Source organism: Euprymna scolopes, chromosome 23, assembly GCF_053919585.1.
Source record: "Euprymna scolopes isolate OS-2025 chromosome 23, ASM5391958v1, whole genome shotgun sequence".
NCBI classification, from domain to species: domain Eukaryota; kingdom Metazoa; phylum Mollusca; class Cephalopoda; order Sepiida; family Sepiolidae; genus Euprymna; species Euprymna scolopes.
In genome coordinates, this window is record NC_136504.1 from 337,669 (window position 1) to 354,707 (window position 17,039).

The following is a 17,039-nucleotide window of genomic DNA, read 5'->3' on the forward strand; positions in this document are numbered from 1 at the left end:
TAACGATTACTGTGATATTATCCCATTGACTACTGTACCCACAATAACCCTTATCCCCGAGTGGCTTCCGGGCCTTGGTAAGTAGTGACTACCATGTAAAAATAAAAAAAATAAAAAAAGGCTTACCAAAGAAATATGAGCCTGTGTAAGATGTCACTTTTATAATTAGAATATCCCTTGGAATAAGTCTTTGTTTTATTTGGTTAATTTTATATGCTTTATGAAAATTCTGTTCAAGAAATTTTGGTTTGGAACTTTTTATTATATATATTTTTTTTTTCACTTGGCTTTTAATTATAAAGGCAACTTTTTTTTTTTTTTTTTTGCAGATGAGGATTTGAATCTAGTGCAGAACAGTTACAAACGTTTAGCTTCCAAGTGGCACCCAGGAAAACACAAAAATTCTGCAGAATCACAAAAAGTGAGATGTTGTAGTTTTTTTTTTTAAGTTTTCTATAGCATTCACTCAATTATTAATTTCAAAAATAAAATATTTAAAAAATAAAATTTAAATTACTTTGTGCATGTGTTCATAAATATCATGGCTTTTTATAGTTCAAACAATGTTAAAAATGTTTAAGATAAAATAAATGTCATTATATATATTATAGATTTTTTCCATAATTAATAATTATGAAGTAGACTGAAAGTGTGTATAAGGGGTCAATCCTAGGCCCAACTCTCTTCCTGATCTACATCAATGACCTCCCTAAACACATACTTAAATCATTCGTTTACATCTATGCTGATGACATGACCATCTACGGCAACACATCAAAGGCTGTAAATGACAAAGTTCTCTCTGATTCTCTCTCCTCTGATCTCGAGCGCGTGGTTCAGTGGGGGAAGACGTGGCTGGTTACCTTTAATGCATCTAAAACCAAACTCCTATCCTTATATCATCAACGCTCTGATCCCCATCTGGCATCAATTGTGATGGATGGCTCTCGTCTGGGTGAGGCCCCGTGTTTTGACAAGCTTCTGGGTTTGACCTTTACTCCTGATCTGAAATGGAACACGTACATCAAGTCTGTTGCCAAGGTCGCTGGAAAGATGGTGGGATACTTCTACCGCTCCAGAAGATATCTCACTACTGATGCAATTCTCTATCTATATAAAAGCCAAGTATGTCCAAGGATGGAATACTGCTGCCATATCTGGGCAGGAGCTGCAAAAAACAGCCTATCCTGCCTTGACAGAGTACAAAATAGACTTTGTGGCTTAGTGGGGGATGCCCTTTTCTCTACCCTGCAACCTCTCTCCCACAGAAGAGACGTTGCGAGCCTATCCTTGTTTTATCGTTATTTCCATGGCAGGTGCTCGTCTGAACTCCAATCTCTGGTCCCCCCTCGCCAATCTTTCACGAAAAACGCCCGTCTAGCCAAATCCACTGTGAAAAATTTCCCCCACTCTTTATCTGTGCCTAAATCAAAACGTGGATTCCATGAACAAAGCTTCTTTCTTAGAACTGCACACCTGTGGAACTCTGTTCCGTCTGCCTGCTTCCCACCAGACTACAACTTGGATGTCTTCAAGTCCAATGTTAACAAATTCCTGATGAACCACCCCCTTAAGTAAACACTTCATCAAATCTCCACACTAAGGTAATGTACTTGCAATAACCCTTATCCCTGAGTGGCTTCCGGGCCTTGATAAGTGGTGATCACTGTGTAAAAAAAAAAAAAAAAAAAGGGTAAGTATACAGATGCACATTATTTCATTGGTGTATGTTACATACGATGATGGAAGTTCCATCTAGTGAGTTTCCATGGCTACTACATACATGTGAAACAGATGAGAACACTAATAGAGAAGACATAGCTGTTACCACATAGAGCATTGAATGGCAGTGTCACCTAACTGACTTTGATTTATATTGCACCTTTTCATGCAGATTTTCTGTTGATTTTGATAGTTAAGATGTACGAGGTACCTTCAATAAGTTTCCAGACTTTTTTATACAGACATTTAAAATTGTCAGAGACTCTTGAATATTCAGTATGTTATTGCTATACATCTTATGAGATGACTTATCAATTTTTATGATTTCCGGTTCAAATGAACAGCTACAGCAGAATACAGCACCTCTTACCCTAAACTGAAACTATGAAATAAAATCAAATGACAGCTCAATCCAAAATAACGATCAAACCAGACACACACTCAAACAATGATTTGCCTTCTCCCTTGAGGCTTGCATTTACAAATATCCATGAACTTTGAACTAACTTAGATGATGTAGAATCATTTCTCCTAGCAAACTCCCCGGATATCTTAGCACTCCTCCATCCCCGCTAACGTCTTTAACATGTCTAGTTATCTTCCACTTTGTCATAAGGACTTTGATAGATACATACAGACTTGGCGTCTATATTTGCAACACCCTCCCCATGACTAGGAAATCTGAGCTAGAATTAGATGACCAGGCCTTCATGTGCTTTAAACTAACCAGACAGCATAGCATTAGCTACCTATATTTTCTTTATCATTCTCCCTCAACCCAGGACTATACTCTAATCAATCATGTCTCTGATAGCATAGATATAGTGCTCTCTCTTGACACTAGTGCCCAAATTCATGTAATTGGTGACTTTAACGTCCACCACAATAATTGGCTTGGCTTCTCTAACTAGACAGACACAGCTGGTAGCATCATCCATAACTTTTCTATATCCTATTCCTTGACACAGATAGTAACATTCTCAACCAGACTTCCAAATCGTCGGGACCAACAGCCTCACTTCTGGATCTATTTCTGACAACAGTTCCTGAGAATTGTGTAACAAATACCCATTGCCCACTTAGGAATGCTAATCATGTGGTGATAATGATAGACATCACTCTAAAATCTCGACCCCAAGTTGAAGAGCCACTGCTCTAAACGACAAGGTACTATAATAAGGCTGACTGCGATACCATTAGAGACATCAGAGATGCCCCATGGGGAAATACCTTTTCTCTTCCTGCTGAACAGTGCACAAATAAAACCACTGAATGGTTTAAAGCAGTTATAGAAGCACATGTTCCGATACGGAAATTCTATAGCAAACTCCACTCTCCCCAATGATTTACTTCTACTTGCACAGCTGTCATTGCTCAGAGGCAACATGCATACCGCAGATTTATCCGGCATAAGTCCAATACAAGCAGACAAAAGTTTATAGAAGCTAGAAATAATTGTAAGAAAGAAGTAGCGACAGCTAAGAGAGAATATGCCAAAACCACCAGAAACCATATCAAAGCATAGAAATTAGGAACTCATAATTTCTAGAAAATCTACAATAGTGTAGTAAATAATGAGCAATCAACAATTCCAAGGTTGTTTGCATGACAGCCGAGAAAGCTAACATGCTAGTCTGTCAGTTTGACTGAAACTCTACTTTGGACCCAGCGAACTACTCTCTCTTTGATTTTCCTTTGCTAACAGAAACTACACTAGATGATCTGAAAATCACCCTTTCTAAAGTACATATAATAAAAAAAACCTAGACACCTCAAAAGCATGTGGACCTGATATCATCTCAGCCGTACTATTAAAAAAAAAGCTCCACTGAGGTTGCTCCAGTCCTCTCCAAGCTTTTCAACAAATGCCTTAACAAATTGTTTTTCTTGACTGCTGGAAAACTGTTTCTGTGGTACCAGTTTACAAGAATTCTGGTGAAAGAACTGACCCATTAAATTATCACTCCATTAGCCTCCTCCCTCTTTTTCGCCAAAATATTTGAGTTCTTAATTAATCGAGCTTTATTCCACCACCTTACAGTTGCTAAATTTCTGTCCGACCATCAATATGGATTTAGGTAATCCCATTCTACCGCAGATATTCTAACTGTAATCTCTGAACATATATACCATGTATCAGATAAGGCAAGGCGAGGAGGGGAGGGCAGTAGCCCTAGATATATCTAAGACTTTTGACAGTGTATGGCATGATGGCCTTATGAAAATCAGATTGTATGTTATTATTGGACCAATACTTATCTTAATTAAATCCTTCTCTGGTAAGAGGAGAATCCAGGTTGTCCTCAATGGTCTTACATCTAAACAATGGGATAGAAATGGGAGTGTACCTCAGGGGTCGATCCTTGGACTTTTATTATTCCTAATATTTATAAATGACCTCCCTGATAAAATAGTCTCTGAAATGGATATATTTGCTGACAACACCATGTTCTATAACAGCCACAAGGGGAAAACTAATCAACATATATCCAAGGCAATAGCGGAAATTCTAGAGGAAAACCTCCAGTCTGTAGTGGAATGGGGACAAAATGGATAATGACGTTCAATGCTGATAAGACTAAGCTCATTTCTTTTAATAATTACAAGAAACCTTTTCAACCACCAATAGCTATGGCTAAAGATATATTACCTGAAAGTACTTTGTTCAAACTCCTTGACTTAATGTTCACAGTGAACACGAGTTGGAACAGATACATCAAGAGCATTGCCAAGGCTGCTGCAAAGAAGGTGGGCTCCCTCTACTGTGCTAGAAAGTTACTTATGCCTGAAAGTATCCTATATCTCTACAAGGCCACTATTCGCCCATTTATTGAGTATTGTTGTTGCATTTGGGCTGGTTCATCTGCTACCAATCTCTCGCTCCTAGACAGGGTTCAAAAGAGAGTTGCCAGCCTGATAAGTTCTGAACTATCACCTAAACTTCAATCTCTATCCCATTGATGAAATGTTGCATTCCCCTGCCTGTTTTACAAGTATTTTAAGGATGGATGCTCTAACTACAAGCCCTTGTACCCCTCGACATAAATGCCCCCTACAAACCTGACAAGCAGCAAAGTCCCACTTTTACACAGTAGAGATGCCTAGATGTAAGAAAGACTTCTATTCCAGTAGTTTCTTTCCCAGAACTGCTACACTTTGGAATTCCCTTCCGAGTTCCTGCTTCCTCAACTGTACTGACATATAGAAGTTCAAGTGTAATGTGAACAGACATCTTGCTGCATAACTCCCTACATAGTATCCCTCTAACTTATGTCCCTGATAGTAGCCCCCTACATCAAAGTGGCACTGTGCCTTGTTCAGGGTGAAAATGTAATAAAAAAAAAAATTTAAAAAATGAGGTGAATGTACAGAGTTTGGATTATAAGTTAAAATGAATGGGTTTTTTTTTTTTGTTTTTTTTACAAGATGATCACCACTTATCAAGGTCCGGAAGCCACTCAGGGATAAGGGTTATTATTTTTCTGTGGAGGTTGAAGGGCACACACATATTCAGTGATATTTTCCAAAGATCTAAAAACATGACCATTTTTGTTTAATTTACTTTTTATTTTTCTAAATATCAGTGAATTATCCAAATTTTAATTCTCACTAATTGATCATTAATTAATAGATTATAATTAGAAAATTTAGTGAAAAATTGAAATTTGAGTAAATTATTGTAAAAACATTTTTTTTTTCACCGAAACTATTTTGAAATATGTTAATGCTCAGATTCAAAACAAAACCAAAACTTTAAATCACAATCTAAGATTGTTTGTAAGAAGTTGGTATTATCCCTATATATATAAAATGAACTCATTTTTCCCCTATGATTTTTTACCATAATAGGATTAAAAATCATGACATTTCATGCAAATGTAATATGCACAAACTGCAGCACAACATCTGAGGTGTGTTATAGGCATATTACCTCTCCACTTCCTCGATAATCGTAGATTCCTATATTTTTTCTGGTGAGAGTTCACTGCCATAATCGGCTAAAATCAATGGAGGTAGTAAAATCTTTTTCCTCCTTCCCCTGCCACCAATTACACCGTTTCCGAGATCGTTCACAAGGGACATTTACGAAGGAACGCCGGTTTGAAATGGAATTTTACCATGCATTTCCGTTCTATGCTTCCTATTGGGTGAAACGCACCATGGAATTAACCAATACCACCCAACATTTTTACACTAAAAAAAAAAAAATATAAAACATCATTTCCGTTTTATTTCGTTTGGTAGTTGCTTAAAAAAACTGGAATGGAATTTTAACGTTCCTTTTCATTCTATGCTTTCTACTGGGTGAAACGCACCATGGACTTAGCCGAATCGAAGGGTTATTTATGCCATTTTTTTTTTTTTTTTTTTTTTTTTTCACTTTTCGCTGTGTTTTTTTTTTTTGTTTGTTTTTGTTTTCCCGAACACGATCATTTTTTTTTCCTTATTTTTGCTTTTTGTTTTCCCGATTTTTTTTTTTTTTTTTTTTTTTTAAAGAAGTTTTACATTTGTTCGCTTTTTTTTTTTTTTTTTTTTTTTTTTTTTTCCGATTTCTTTTTAAGAAGTTTCACATCATATTTTTTTATAATATTTAAACAGGGTTATTACTTCGTTATTCTTCTTTTCCCCTCCCCCTTACACACACACCTCAAAACACCCGGGCAACGCCGGGTACCCCCGCTAGTGATTTAATAAAATAAAATGTAAATTGTTAGTGAAAAAAAGATGTATTGAATTTTTTAAATGTTTTGCTTAACAATGAAAATCACATGTTAATGTAAGTAATGTTTTACTAATTAAAAAAATAGTTTAATAAAATAACAATGAATTTAGACTTGATTAGCATTTTAATTTTTGATTAATTTTGGGTTCTGAATTGAATATAACTAGTAGGCTAATAAAAAAAAATGTGTTAATACCGTTCTGTTAAAACTTTTTTGCTCTCTCTTTCTCCTTTTTTGCTCTCTCTTTCTCCTTTTTTGCTCTTTCTGGCAACTGGTTAAATATATTAGAAAGAAAGAAAACAGATTATTAACTAACTGACTGACCTAATTTCAGTGTTTCCTTAAACAACTACTGGTAAGGGTGAAAAAATGTAATTCATTTCTATCCCTACTCCCTCTCCATGCACTAATTTGGTTCCTGGTGACTACAAAGGAATGAATATTGCAGATTTTTTTTTTTTTGCCCTCACTGAATCTGATGTAAAGTTTGTAAGTGTATCTTGTGTAGTTTTTATTTTTACTTTCAACCAAACGCAGAGATAAAATTATGACTTTTCTTTATATAGTATCTATAATATCTATATTATAAAAGTATGTACTCAATGTTAAAACTACTCAAGCAATCAACACCAAATTTTGTGCATACACAAAACACTCTTGAGCAAGTTCAGAGTCCCAAAATCCCTAAAAGGATTTACAAGCTTAAAACCTTTGCAACTATGATTAATACACTTTTTGGTACTGGTACACCTTATGAACTAGATTTTCGTAAATGTCCGTTTGCAATCCCAGGTACTGAATGCTGTTGGTGAGACCAACCAGTCACGTCAGCAAAAATAAAAAACAAGACTCAATTGAATAGCCTATTTCCAAAGCTTCTGGCCCAGTTACTTTGTTCTCCCCTTCATTCTTGGACACAAAGTCCAAAAGTGTCATTTAGTTGTGCAGCAGAGTTTCATAATGACTGTCACCTTTCAGTTTGAAATAGAATTTTCATTGCTACAAAAAAAGTAAAGCGAAATGAAAAACTCCTGGGCAACTTCGAATAGGTACAGCTATTATATATATAATGAATAAATGACAAGACTATATTCCAGAGTTAATGATGTTGACCATCTTATAATTTATTCCTTTAATTCAGTTGATATTTACAATTCTTAACAGTATGTTTTGTAGCGCAAAATCAATCACTTAATTACGATATCAATCAGTGAATCTATTATGCCCTTAACTCATCAGAAGAAATAGCAACAATCCGTCAAAATGAAAATAAAGTGCATTTTGCCATGATTAAAATCCGAAAATTGGAAGAGAAGCTGTAAATACCTTATGTTTCCATTATGCCATTTTGAATTTTAGAAATAAAGTTATTAAACCCAACTATTCGTACTAACATGTTCTATTAATTTAGGAATATTCTACCAAAATTTTCTATTTAATTAGTATTAGCTGTACCTAATTATTATCATTATTATATATATAACATTTTGGGGGTATTTTGTTGTTCTAGTTGAAATGTAAAAAGTATGAGTTAACCTTATTACATTTTCTAACATCAGTTTTTTATTTGAAGTGACAATCGTTTTACTTGCTTGATAATTCTTAGGGGTAAATCACTTAAAAAAGTGGACAAGATTTTTTTCTTTGCCTTTCAAATTTATTGTTATTTTTTATGCAATAGTTTTTTTTTAGGGGGGGTATATTTACATAGGTTACATTTTTTCTTACCATTTGCCTCTTAGTTGAAAAGGCATTGACAGAATGTTTTATGTTTAGCCGGTCAACTCCCTCGATACTAGCGCACAAAGACAGTATGCATACTGCAGATTTAACTGACATAAGTCCAGTACAGACAGACAAAAGTATATAGAAGTAATTGTAAGAGAGAATATATCAAAACCACCATAAAACACATCAAAGCACAGAAATTAGGAACCCGTGATTTTTGGAAATCATGAGGTTGTTTGCCAGTCAGTTTGTCTCTAACTCTACATCTAACGCCAGTCAGTTTGCCACTCCCTCCCTGACTGCCCTGTGTGGACAGACGTCATGCTAGATGATCTGAAAATAACCTCTTCTCAGGGGCACGATATCATAAAAAACCTAGATCTCTTTAAAGCATGTGGACCCAATCTAATCCTGGCTGTACTATTAAAAAAATGCTCCACTGAGGCTGCTCCAGTCCTCTCCAAACTTTGCAACAAATGCCTTAACAAATCTTGCTTTCCTGACTGTTGGAAAACTGCTTCTGTGGTATCAGTTTACAAAAATTCTGGTGAAAGAACTGACCCATTCTCGACCCATTAGCCTCCTCCCGCTTTTTGCCAAAATATTTGAGTCCCTAATTAACAAAACTCTAGTCATCATCTTACAGCTGCTAAACTTCAGACCGACCAACAATATGGATTTAGGCAAGCCTGTTCTACAACAGACATCCTAACTGTAATCTCTGAATACACGGGACAAAGCTGAGGAGGGTAGAGTGGTATCCCTAGATATATCTAAATTTTTCACAGGGTTTGGCACAATGGTCTTCTCATGAAAATTAGATCATATGGTATCACTGGATGAATACTTAACATAATCAAATCCTTCTTAAATAAGAGAAAAATGCGGGTGTATTTCAGGTCGATCCTTGGACCTTTATTATTCCTAATATTCATAAATGACCTCCCTGATAAAATTGTCTCTGAGATGAACATATTTGCTGATGACACTATCTATATATATAAAAGCGAAAATGTATGTATGTATGTACGCTTTTCCTCAATGTCCACAAAAGGCTTCTTTCAGAGAAGAGCTCGCTCGCTTCACAACTTCTTAAAACTTTTTATATCATCTATAAATTGTAATATCTCACACTTAACCACAGAGCTCGCCTGTCTATTTAATTTTATTGACTTTCAAACGTTAATTATTCGACATTTCCCGCATCGGCATGCGTTACATTCGGTTTTCGGTATAAAAAAAAGCGAAACTCGAGCGGGTTTTTAAAAACAAACCGATTTATTGACCTCATTAAAAACTGTCCCGCACAAAATGCTAACTGCTGAATACCTATCACCGTCACGTCAATGAAAAACGCACACCTGTTTTTTTTGTTTTTTTTCACACTTTACTATTTTCCAACTGCACATCAAGGCTTCGTTTTTTTTTTTCATGGGCACCTGTCTTTTTTTCACATTTCGGGTTTTTTCACACATACACACCTACAAACCCCCGAGCAACGCCGGGTACCCCTCGCTAGTGCTATATAAAAGGCACGAGGGAAGAACAAATGAACACTATCTAAACAAATGGCAGAAACACTAGAGAAAGACTAAGCTTGTTTCGTTCAACAATTACAATAAATCTTCCTAACCACTAATAGCTATGGCTAAAGATACATTACCTGAAAGTACTCTCTTTAAACTCCTAGGATACACGTTCGCAGGGAACATGAGTTGGAACAGATACATTGAGAGCATTACCAGACTGCTGTGAAGAAGGTGGGCTTTCTTTACTGTGCTAGAAAGTTACTTACGCCTGCAAGTATTCTGTACCTCTACAAGGCCACTATTCACCCATGTTCGAGTATTGTTGTCACATTTGGGCTGATGCATCTGCTACTAGTCTCTCGCTCTTACATGGGGTTCAAAAGAGAGTCGCTCACCTGATAGGTCCTGAGCTGTCATCTAAGCTTTAACCTCTATCCCATCGAGACGTTGCATCCCTCTGCTTGTTCTACAAATATTTTAATGGTGGATGTTCTGACAAACTCGACAAGCAGCAAAGTCCCACCCCTATACAGTTGAGATCCCTAGATGTAAGAAAGCCTTTTAGTCTAATAGTTTCTTCCCCAAAACTGCTAGATTTTGGAACTTTGTTTCGGGTTCCTGCTTTCCCAACTGCACTGACATGCAGAAGTTCAAGTGTAATATGAACAGACATCTTGCTGCTCAACTCCCTACATAATGCCCTTGCAACTTATGTCCGCAATAATAGCTCCTACATCAAAGTGGCACTGTGCCTTGTTTGAGGTGAAATTGTAAAATATATATATAACTCACTTTCTAATCTTGAAATGGCAGTCGATTTTATTTCATGTTTAGGCATTCTTTACACTTTATTGGCATTGACCATTATGGACACTTTGGGATTTTCCCAACATCTACAGGGCTACTCTTTGGAGAAAGTTGAGATAATGCCAATTCAAGTTCTTTGATTGTTTGAAGAAGATTTATTCGTGTAGAAACATTTCATCATTCAAACATTTGTGTTGAATTTAGATTTTGGTTTAAAAAAAAAAAAAAAAAATGTTTTTTTTTTTTTTTTCAGTTTTACTATTTGGATTTGTACAGTCAAATCTCCCTTCCCAATAATTGTTTTGATATATTTTTAATATAATTTTAATTTTATCAAAATGTAAGTTTGTTTTTTCTTTCTTTTTTAAAAAACAAAAAAAAAATATTGCCTTTATTTACTTATTAGTCCCTGTTATGTATGACCTCGTGCATCTTTTTTGAGTTTTTCTTTTGAAGCAAGCTTTAATCTGATCAAATGATTTGTTAAACATCTAAAGAGATCAGCAAAATATGGTGGGTGTGGCATATTTTCCTCTATATTCAATTTTGTGTACAGCAGTAAGGCAGTAAGTTATCATAATAAAGATCATTGCTAACCTCACACTGCACAAAAGACAAAAATCATTTTTTAAAATTACTCCTCATCCACCATATTCTCCAGACCTCACACCAATCGATTACCATCTCTATTGGACATAGATAATAGAAGTTTTAAAAAAGTAACATTTTTCTCTTAAGATTCTTTCTCTTTCCATTTGACTGATCTATCTCCTCATCTCTATCTCATTATTTGTTGTTTCTAACTTTTAGCTGAACACGCACACATAGAATTACAACTTTACAATAGTAGATATTGGTTTGGCAGAAATGCCTGGTTTCATCTCATTTTTGTTAAAAGAAAAAAAAATGAATGGATGTACTGGCCAAGGAAATAATATAATTCAATTAATCAGTTGTATTAATTATGAAAGTTATTTCAGTTTAGTTGATGATAGGATTAGTAACCAAAGCCAGATATGTTTTTGCTTCAACTAATCTTATTTTCTAATTTTGTCTCCTATTCTAAATCACATTAAATATTCAATGAGCAATTAAAAGTAATACTTTTTCTTTTTTTTCTTTTAATTCTTCAAATAAAAAATAACCATGATACTGTCAGGCATTTCTCAAAATAAAATCTCTATGTTCTATTAATGAATATTAAAATATTCTGCAGTTGAACAAAATATAAATATACAGTAAAGAAAAAAAAATCATAGTTGAATACTAATTCTTAAACAAAAGTGATTGCGCAATTTTTATAATTGATATACATAGATTAATCGTTTTTTTCTGCCCCAAATATACATATTGCTATTTGGAATGTTAGGGGCTACTATTTGGGCTCATGTCCAACAGGGGACTGTAGGGAGTTGAACAGTGAGATTTCTGTTCACATTACATTTAAACTGCTGCAGGTTAGTACAGTCAGGCAAATAGGGAAGGAATTCCAAAGTCTAGCAGTTTGAGAGGAGAAACTATTAGAGTAGAAGGTTTTCTGGTATGTAAGAATCTCTACAGTAAAGTGGTGGGATTTTGTTGTTTATCGGGTTAGTTGAAGGTATGTACATCGAGGCGGGGCACAAGTGTTACAAGTTCATCAGAACACATTCCATTAAAGTATTTGTAAGTACTATAAGCTGTGCTTGTTTTACAAGTGGTTATACTGGATTCAAATCTGACCCCCCATCCCCACCTGAGATATTTGTAAAATAGAAACTTGTGTGTTCAAGTAATTTTTTTTTTTTATATATACCAAAGAATCACCACTTATCAAGGCCTGGAGGCCGTTCGAGGATACAGGTTAATGAGTGTAGAGTAGTCAATGGGACAATATCATAGTAATTGTTAGTAGTAGAAATTTGATAAATTGGACTACTTAAGGAGATAGCTCATCCAGAACTTGTTTACATTGGACTTGTAAACAATCATGTTGTAGTTAGCTGGAAAGCAGGGAAATGTAAGAGTTCCACAGGTGTGCAGTCCTAAGGAAGAAGCTTTATTCATGGAATCTATGTTTAGATTTAGGCACAGATAAAGACTGGGGGAAAATTATTGATAGTGGATTCAGATAGACAAGTGTTTTTTGTGAAAGTTTGGCAAGGGGGACTATAGATTGGAGCTCAGATGAGCACTTGCCATGAAAATAACGATAAAGCAGAGACAGTCTATTTTAAACTCTGTCAAGGCAGAATAATGTCTTTTTAGCAGCTCGTACCCATATTTGGCGACAGTACTCCATCCATAGATGTACTTGGCTCTTATACAGGTAGAGAATTGCATCAGCAGTGAGATATTTACTGGAGCAGTAGAATGAACCTACCATTTTTCCAGCGACCTTGGCAACGGATTTGATGTATGTGTTCGATTTAAGATCAGGAGTAAAGGTCAGAATGTTTTTTCATTAAGATAGTTGTTTCTGCATTAAATATTCATAAAACGGTTAATCTGCCATATAAAAATAACAAGTCAAACTGAATTAAAAAAAAATATTAATTTTTATTTTTCTTATTTTGATTCATTCCAAACAAAGCATATTGTCACTGAAGTGTAAAGAGCTACTTTGATAAGAGTCATATTTATATGGGGACGACTTTGGTAGGGAATTGGGTAATATGTTTGTTCACATTTAAATTTCTGTGTTAGTATGGTCAGGGAAGAAGGGATAGAATTCTAAAGACAGTCTGAGGAAAGAAGTTAGAAGAATAGAAAATCTTTCTTGCATCTTGTGACATCTATAGTGAAGGAGTGTGATTTTGTTGCTCGTCAGGGGTATTGTCGGTTATGGAGGTACAAGTTCATTAAGTTCATCTGAACATATTCCACAAAGTACTTATAAAACAAGAGTGATACAACATTGCTGGAATTTGGCAGATAGTGCAGGACCTATTAATTAGGTTAAAAATTCTTTTCTACATCTTCTCAACATAGGGTAGTAGTTGGTGCACTATACCAGGTGGCCAACAATATTTTATGCATGAAATGTTACAAAATAAGTTTTTTTTAAAAATCTTTTCTTTTTGTTTGCAGCTCTTATTGTGTAAAAGAAACTGATTATTCCTTATAGAAATGTTGGTACTTATGTAGAGAACGACCCATTTTCCATGGATGTTGTGCCAACAGCTTACGTAAACCACTTGAAATATGGTGAATGCTGATCACTTTCAAATGCTAGAAAAAGGAAACATTATGATTGAAAACATTTATCATATTGCAATTTCAATGAAGATGGAAAAATATCAGGTTGACAAAGTTCTTGCAGTTGTTAACTTTTAAAGCCAGTTGGACTCCAACAAATATTGTAGTTAGCTGGCTCCAACAAAAATTTATTAATTGAAATTATCACCATCAGAATCGACACACTTTTGTCAATGTAAAACAAGTGTATTTATTCTAGTAATGTAAAAATATTATGTTCTGATGGCGGTGAATTTGTTGAATGCATTTTTTATATTGCTTAGGTTTTTGAAGCATTTTTCATGCAGAAAGTTGTTGAGTCTTGAAAAAGTGGTAGTCGGAAGGTAAGAGGTCTGGAGAGTATGGTGGAGAAGACAGAGTGTCGCAGGGTTGGTTTATGAACATGGTGTCGGGCATTTGAGAAGAATTGGACCTTTTCTGTTGACTAGTGCTTTGTCGAAGTTTCTCGTGTATTTCATCCATTTGTTGACAGTACTTCACCACTGTAATGATTTTACTTGCATTCAAAAAACTAATAGATGATATTGATCACAGACCATCAAACAGTCAACATAACCTTCATTTAGTGCAACTCTGGCTTAGGGAAGTGTCGTGGAGCTTCATCAACATCTAACCACTGAGCTGAGTGTCGCTGGTTGTCGCAAAGACCCCACTTTTCATCGCAAGTCACAACCTAAACACTTTGTTGATATCGCAAACTGTTTCAGCAGTTTTTCGGTTTAGCTGGAGTTGAAATAAGAAAATTGTGCGAATTTGCTTTTTTTCCATCTTGTATTCAGTGTTCTAAAAAGAAGGCGTAATTATTTTAAAACGATTATAATTAAAGTGATTAGATAGAGCGAAAAATGCTCTTTAAAATGATATAAAGTAAAGGTATTATAATGAAAACTTATTTGAAAATATATCATTTGAAATCAAAATTTTAAATTCCTCAAGAACTTTCTTAACCTAATAATAAATTTATGGATTTTTGATTATCTGGTAGGGATTCCTAAGATAGTACTCATTGCAAATGTTTTGTAGGAAATTTTTCCAATCAGTGTCTTCCAAACTGATGACACACTCTTGCTGTAAATTTTGAAGAGTTGTAATATCATGAGACATGTACTTCTGATTGATTTCCATTTCTGGCAAAATGAAAACTTTTACAGTGACTCTAGCATAATCTATAAACCTGCTAGATTTATTTGACGTCTGTACTAAAATGATTTAATTTTAATGATTTTAATTTTTGCACAATTAAAACTAATATTTTCTTCCAATTTATTAACTGTTGTCTGCTGCATTAGCTGAGCAGATCAACGTATTCCTACAGTTTACGTTAGTTCCCAGAATATACCACTGCAACGTTCACAGAAAAACGTGTCATTCTCTGCATAAATACTAAAATGTTATTAAAAAAAAGTTTGAAATTAGTTGAACCAGATTTGAATTTTATTCTATCTCTCTCTGATTTTTCAAGCATCATTTTAAGTTTTATTTCATTCTTTTTGTAACCTTGAAAATTATCAAACCTAAACTTTTTGTGAATGCATGTGATTTTTTAGGAGAGTTCCTAGAAATATAATTTGTTTTTCTCTTTTCAATGTAATTTTGATTACTTGACTACATAGGAAAAAAAAATCGCATAATTTGATCCTCACCCAAGCATGCACACATACTAAAAAAAACTGTGTCACAAACATAATACAACAAAAAATCATCATTAAGAGTCAGAAATGATGAAAAGACCAAGAAAAAAAGAGCAACATCCAGATCAGGAGAGCATAGAGAATATTGAAATCCTAAGGATGTTTATTGTCACTCTAGATCCATTGAAAACCAGCAGTCAGTATTAATGAAAACTTAATGGTAAACGGCTGTTGTGATAATGCAAAGCAATTTGTAATAGTTACTGAAAAAAAAACAAAGAGTGTTGAAAATCTCTGGAGACTTGTCTCTCAGACTCCAGGGAATACCATCTGTTGTTGCCAGTGAATGATCACTGATAATTACTCATGTGAGAACTGTTAGTGAATAATTTGATAACTTAAAAAGTGCATTAGATGTTATATTTTGATTTGATTTTTGTATGCATTGTTGATTCCCTTTGAAGTTTGTAATTATGAAGCATGAAAAATGTAGGCTTAAGAAATAACGACTGCATAGAGGCAAATCATAAATCTGATTATGTCTTTTCAATACGATGCATTGATGATAACGAAAAAGAGCTTTTGAATTTGGACTTTTTTTTCAGCCCTGCACATTGATTTGATTTTGTAAAAGTTATTTTCATCCATTTTTTTCTGATTAATCCAATCATTGTTGTGTTGCGGGGTGGGGTAATCATATTGGGGTTTATATCGGAGACATCATCCCCGTTATACATATCCTGTAATATAATAGAGATAATGACGGTGATGACAATTCTGAGGGGAAGACATAACAGTTCTTTGTACATCATGATGACTGTGATGGTAAATACGGAGGGAGACATTTATAACAGACTGGGATGATTCTTGGGGACCTCATATTACTACGGACTGGGAGATATGATGCAACAGTTCTTAATGCAGAGGAGGGGAGATACATTATTGATGATGGTGGGGGTACATAATACTTAAAAGGATTATACAAAAGTTTTTTTATAGCTGAATATACAAAACACATTTACCTTTTCGGTTGTAAAGATGATTTCTTTATTCTTCAATCGATCGATTGGTGATGTCAGGAATTCAAGCCTTTTCGGCTACATGGTCTACTCTTCTCTCTTCGCCTCTAAGGAGCTCCCACACTCCAACTGACTCTGTCACCGTGTGTGGTCTGCTCTTATTATCTGATCCTAATCCTAACTGACTCTCTAACTTCGAATTCACAGATTCAATATATTGAGAAATCTCCTTTGTTTATGACGTCAAAAGTGGTTCCCAATGTGACTACTTTCATGTGGATTTACATATGTTTGTCCAAACACACTTTTGGCAAACAAAGAATTCTCAGTTCTAATTGTTTAATATCTAACTTATTTTTAAACAATATTTTTTAACTCGCATTGTCTATTCTTTTAATTGACATATTTAATATCCAGATTTCTAAAATAAATGGACAATCAACTCTTTTTCTGACATTAATAATATTTACCTATTTCTAATAGAATTAACTATGGACTGAATTCCTAAGATTCCAATTATCCATTTGCCTACAGAGTTCGATTCTAGCCTTTTCCTAATATCATTTTCACTTTTTTTTTTTATTACGTTTTCACCCCAAACAAGGCAAATTGCCACTTTGGTGTAGGGGGCTACTATCAGGG

At 34.7% G+C, this 17,039-nt stretch overlaps 1 protein-coding gene across 5 annotated transcripts in view; it reads left to right on the forward strand.

The window, feature by feature from the left end:
* Positions 1-17,039, forward strand: part of LOC145245715 (uncharacterized) — a 341,671-nt gene that overhangs the window by 138,333 nt on the left and 186,299 nt on the right. For 4 of the 5 annotated variants that reach the window (XM_080107250.1, XM_080107247.1, XM_080107249.1 and 1 more), the window contains one exon: positions 330-421. The exons of the other annotated variant lie outside the window; for it this stretch is intronic. In XM_080107250.1, the coding sequence (XP_079963376.1) occupies positions 330-421 (92 nt within the window). The remainder of the gene's footprint in view (positions 1-329; positions 422-17,039) is intronic. 5 annotated transcript variants of the gene reach the window in all.